Source organism: Crassostrea angulata, chromosome 5 (genome assembly GCF_025612915.1).
Source record: "Crassostrea angulata isolate pt1a10 chromosome 5, ASM2561291v2, whole genome shotgun sequence".
In the NCBI taxonomy this organism is placed as follows: Eukaryota; Metazoa; Mollusca; class Bivalvia; order Ostreida; family Ostreidae; genus Magallana; species Magallana angulata.
In genome coordinates this window covers 55514818-55521125 of record NC_069115.1, presented here as the reverse complement: position 1 = coordinate 55521125, position 6308 = coordinate 55514818, and the positions used below count along the sequence as shown (strand labels likewise).

The 6308-nt window shown below is 34.0% G+C and overlaps 1 protein-coding gene across 1 annotated transcript; it reads left to right on the top strand.

Moving 5' to 3' along the window:
* The first annotated feature begins 3030 nt into the window (after positions 1 to 3030).
* On the top strand, positions 3031 to 5526 carry LOC128184620 (uncharacterized). The gene is made up of 2 exons (XM_052854178.1): positions 3031 to 3144; positions 3432 to 5526. The coding sequence occupies exons 1-2, from the start codon at positions 3031 to 3033 to the stop codon at positions 4965 to 4967; spliced, it is 1650 nt and encodes a 549-aa protein (XP_052710138.1). The 3' UTR covers positions 4968 to 5526.
* Positions 5527 to 6308: the final 782 nt, after the last annotated feature.

The window sequence follows — 6308 nt, the reverse complement described above, 5'->3', positions numbered from 1 at the left end:
GTAAAAAATGAAAATGAAACAGTGCAATAAGAATATCAACTATAAATGCCATATATCTAGCCAATGTCAAATATCAGCGATAAGGCAAATGAAAACTAAAGTATGATAGAATATGTTTCATGTTGCATGTTATAAAATAAAAGTAGAACATGTATGAAAAATTAATCTTCTAATTGCAAACAAATAAAATAGTAAAGGTAAACTGGCGACATACATCACTGACTTTATGCGTAACAACAAACACTTGATACATTAGCTCAATAATCATAAATGTTTGAAGTGTTTAATTTGATATATTAGCTTTATAATCACGAGTGCTTTAATGTTTGCCAGCAAATAAATTTTACAGGACTTCATGAACTTAATCAACCACAAATATTCTTTAAAACGATAAACAAACAAAACATCTATGAATAAACTGATTATCAAAGTTGTATTCTCTTTTCACAAAGACGACAACATGACCCACGCAAATACTTTTTACAGTGCACAACCCATGTGATATGAATACATATTGAATGAGCAGCATTGTTAAAAACAATGTGATTGTCATATGATTTTAAAGTAAAGACACGCAATCCATCACACATCTTGTGATTCTTTATGGTAAATGAATGAACAGCGCACTCTCTAATCACAGTTGATAATTGTTTGCAGGTTATTGCATTGTATACCCTTGCGATTGGTGCTGTACTTTTATTTTTAAATATCAGCATTTGCGAGAAGATACATCCGTAGGTACATCCAAAGTGAATACACATTTAAAAATCTATACACATTAATTTAATGCATGTACATGTATATTAAATTCATTCCGATCAAGTACACTATCTTTCCCTCTGTCAAATTCCCGACATCTTTTCTTTGCACACGTATTTTAATTCCTACATTTACGCATTTATTAATGAGATGAAATTAGAACGAATTCAGCTACACATTATGATATGCTTGTTGTTGATCTTTCTATCCCCCCCCCCCTCCTCAATTTATATCGTAGAAATAGACTTAACTCATATCGCAAGGACGTCTGATGAACATGCATGCAATACTTTACTTTAAAAATATTCAAATAATTATACATTTTAACATTAGACTTATAGGCAAAGCATAACTATTCTATTTATTCCTTCTGATAAGACCATGAAATATAAGAAATCACCATATCATATAGCGCACTACCTTAAACCTTATTAGTTTTTTTTTTAATTTTGATGGGGGGGGGTGTAGGGGCGGGGTACTTTTCTATACATACTTAAGTAATTTATTGCGGCACGACAATTTTTCTCAATGTAAAAATGACGTTTTTATGGTTTCTTATGCTGTCGATATTTAGTTCTAGATACTGGCTTCGAAGGCGAGAAAGTGATAGCTTCATTTTTTTAATCGCTACTATTTCCTGATTTCCGTAATCTAGTTGTCTTTTATTGGTGCTGATTTGTTTCGCTAATACTGTCTGCTACATCATTGTTATACTAATTAACCACAAGGACTGATATTTCAATCACATTTACATAAGTATGTTAAGAATGAAACATTTTCGTAATTTGTAAGTGGCAATTTTACAATATTCTATTATTTCACTAAAAATACAATTAAATAAATGATTCATTATGACAAACAATATAAGTTCATACTTAATTATTAGGGGATTTTGTGCAAATTACTAGTGTATTTTTGTAGATCTAAAATATCTTAATGAACTATGTAACCTCAGTGACTATTTTGTTTAGTATGACTATGGGTGAACGTAGAAAAGAATGACCTTTACTGTGGCCGGACATTTAAAATAACAGATTTATTACAAAGTTTCAACATGTTCCTAATATAGATATAATGAATTGAAATAATCAAGTAACTAAAATGAAAAGGTTAAAGGAGTAATTACAAAATGATCACGTTGGTTCACATCAATCCCTAAGAAACATTAATGAAGATAAATAATATACTCGGTGCAGTTTTAATTTATCGTTTAAAACATCATTATATAGACGTTTCTTATCAAACAGACAGGGCCTGCTAAAGGAACAAGAAATCATTATGCACAATTATATCTTTGAAATCTAATTTGGTATTCTCTAATTGATTGTGTGCATCAGCGGTCAGCCTGTCACATTGATTTGTAAAATAACTGTCAATGTTTCAGAAAATACGAAAAGGGAGATCAGGAAATGAGATCGTTTTGTAATAATCGTGTTGGCATTGATGTCCAACCTTCATTCAATTAAGAAGTTATGGAACAGATTTTCCGCTTAGGATCGCATAACAGGCCCACCCCGCCTCTTTCGGTATATTTTATAGTAGTATATAAATTGGGTTTTTTGCTGACGAAGCCAACTCTGACAAAGGCCAGAGCGTTAACTTCTGGTTGCTGTCTTTAATGCCATGACGTTTTGTTCCATGAAAAATCAGCTTTCTTGGAATAGTTTTAAAAATTAGATATTATAAATAGAAAATAAATTACAATAACTGACATTAAATGTTGTGTTGACATTTTACTCTTAACTTTGTTTCCATTTAAAATAAATATTAAAAAGGCTTTTATGCTATGGATATTATATATACTTTGAAGCGTCATTTAAAACTGCGGTTTATTCTATTATTTGATTACATGTATGTTCTAATATGTTTAACTTATCTGATATGTTCTATGAGATGTTTGTTCTAAAAATTCCAGAACATAAGAAGGTGCTAAATCCTTCAAAACATGATTATATAATCCCATTTACTCTGCAAGTAAAAACATGAAAATAAGATATGCGTAGTATCCAAGGTCAGAGAATCCTAAACGGAAAGACAAAAACGTAGGCTGAATCCTTAACGCACCTGAACAGCATTTATTAAAAATTAGAATCAATTTCGGTTGTGTAATCCTCCAACGAGTAAATATATTTTGACAGCTAAGACGGGACACACTCCAAAAAACCACAAACGTAAATGCTCCAATAATAGTAAAGTGATGGATGTTTCATTGAATTTTAATGACACGTCATGTTGTCATGATAATTTTCATTATTTTAATTAACTCATTGCATGTCTTGTTGTGTAGGGAGGAGTAATGACGTCATCAGTCTTTCGGAATATAAACACAGCGCTCCTTTTGAATCCTCACACTTTGTGAAAGCTACAGTAGTCATGAGGATTTCGGTAAGTTTTAGAGTTTCATTTCGAAATGATATTTTGCAACTGTTTGCTTTGAAAGGACACTTTGTTCGGTTTTTTTATTGTTTGAAATATTGTTTGAATGCACATGTTAGATCATAATACGCTATTTAAAAATTATTGCTAAACTGGACAATTCTCTCTCTCTCTTGCGTCGAATTAAGAAAACCTTTTCTAAAATTACGATGCCTGCTTTTTAAAGTAAACATATATTACGTTCTTTTTAAAAATTGAAAATTTTAGACTTGTATATCATATATTAATTTTTTTAGGTTGTTGCTGCCTTACTCGGAATGGTATTCCTCTGCGCAGAGGGTATGCCTGTTGGGCACAAAATGCCTGAAGCCTGTCAAAAGAACTGTCATCTAGACCATGTGACCTGTAGTTCAACCTGCAGAAAACAACACACCTATAACAAATTTGGATTCCTCGACTGTTCAAAAAACTGCAAATTTACATACTCAAACTGTTCAGATGGTTGTGTCCCTAAAGGATTTTCAGAAACCCCTATTGTTGAGGCTACAACTAAAGCAGCGGGAACCATCGATCAACAGCAAGGTCAGCTGACCACCACACCAGCCTCCCCCACGTCAGTTTGTTTAAGGGCTTGTTCTGCCGTTTCGGAAGCATGTCAAGTCGAATGCAAAAACGACCCACATGACCCTGACTGCGTAACCGAATGTTCTGCTGACTATGATGAATGCGTTCAGGATTGCGGAGCTAATGCTCTCAAAGTTGCAAACGGCCAAAGTGTTATCGCAAACTCAACGAACAGCCAAAAGGTGACATGTATGATGGGATGTTCCGTTGAAAACGTGGAGTGCATGACAGAATGCCAAACCGATGTTACGGACAGTTCCTGTTTGACTGAATGCACAGCAGAATTGGGTGAGTGTCAGAAAGAATGCAATGACAGACACCCAGAGGTAACGCCTGAAGTTGATGCCGCCAATACTGCCAATGCTGTCAAAGTCGAATTTCTCCCAGGAACAGCAACAAACAATGCGCAGTCAGGAAGTTACAGTTTTTACGTTGATCAAACACAGACAAATAACCAAGACGTGAAACAGTCCACGCTAACAGATTGGGTTAATCCATCCAACACAGCTCCTGAGCAGTCATACACTCTTCATTCCATCTGCATAAGACAGTGCTCCCTGGAGCGCTCCAAGTGTGAGATTGAATGCTCAGCCACAGAAATTTCCTGTAAGTCAGAATGTAAAGTTGAGTACGATGAATGTGTCACCGAATGCAACCAAGACTACCCGCAGAATGTACAAATAGGACAAACAAATCTAGCTGACAATTCCGGTAAAAGCGACATCGGTTTTGGATCATCACCAAAACCTCCAATGGGGATAAGTGCCAGTACATCATCTTCCTCCAAGTCTGGCGCTGTTGTTCTTCAAGCAGCCGCTGCTGCAGATCTCAAGACCGAAGTCGTAATCCAGACCAGCAATGGACAAGTCAAGACAACCTCTGACAAACCAATGAGCATGTTGAAGTTGCTCTGTCTGTCATCCTGCGTAATTGAAAGAAAAAGTTGTCTGAATGAATGTAAAACAGGTACCCCCGAAGCTGGATGTTCAACTGAATGTTACGATGAATATAAAGAATGCGTTGACGAGTGTAAAGAAGATGAAATCGAAAGAGAACAAGAGAAGCTTGAAAAAGAAAAGGAAAAACTTGAAAAACAGCAAGAAAAAGCGTCAAAAGCCTATGAATTTTCCTTCAACAATATAGAAAAGGACCAAGGAGAAGATTATGATTACGACTATGACTCCTCATCCGAATCAAACGAGAGATAAGCCATTAAAATGAATGACATAAGGATTCAGTTCCAACACAAAACAGGACAGAAGCGTCATTTATTCACGTCTTACTATCCTGTCTTAACTTATCGCTGAAATAGCCCGGTGCATTTAGACACAGCTAGAGAAAGACGTCGCAATCAGGCCAGCTTCATCCCCCAAACAGTCTGGAAGAGGACAACATAGAGAACGTTTGTGTGTAACAGTGGTTGATACTTTGTCCACTCTACTTTTTTCATTTTTTAATTATTTTGTTGTACTAATATTTAGAAGTATCTTCGACGAAGAACATTTTTTCTTATATCTTTGTGACTTTACACATAACCCATTTCATAATTGTGCAAATTCATCTTATGCATATGTGAATCAAATGTGGTCAAATGACGCCATTTTCAGGTGTGGCTAACATTTCCTCGTTATGCGGACACTGTGTCTGCTAATTGTTTACTAAACCATATATATTCATGCGATACACCTTTACATATGTCACCTGTGTAAAACATGTCCATGCCATTATACATACTGTTGATAAAAAAATAAATTTTTGAAATCTTAATTAATTTTTGTCATTTTTATGGATTTAAACATTTAGGTAAATGATGATTCATTTGTCGCAGAGATACGTTTCTGTCACATACTTAAGGGCTTGAAAGAATTCTACTTTAATTTAATCATTATTTTAAAACTGTTCTGACAGTTATAATTTATGGCGGTTGTTTAAGGCTAGTTTATGCATTCGTGTTCTGCATTTATAATTCATATTTTATTTTTCTGAACATTCACTATAAAAACTTGTTTTAAATGTTGCTTCTGAAATTTGTTCTCAGATCACGCACATTTCTTAATATTTCAACATCTTTCTATGTAAATTTTGGGTACAGGTTTTTCCCTAATGATACTATTTTCTATTATAATAATTTTTGATTACATCTATTCAATTAAAAAAAATCAAATCCTTTTTATAAATATATATTATGTACATACATGTAATCATCCAACACATTTGACAAACATTCATAAGTTTTTGACAAATTGAGCATTGTTTTTAAAAACAAAAACATTAGAGAGTGCTTCAAATGATGTCCTTTTTTTATCAGTGATAACATCAAGTCCATGAGTAAAACTAACAGCAGCCACTGTACAGATCCCGTTTTCTCAAATCTTTTCACTAGTCACAGAATCTTTTGCTTGTTGAGTTGTTTTCCTCTAGGTATTCTTTTTGCATAAATCGTACAACTATATTTGTAGTCTGTGTTTAATAATACAGTTTTAAAACGGAAGATGCCTGCTCTCATGTCCGATTCATCTTGAATAAAATTCAATTCAAATATGATGCAA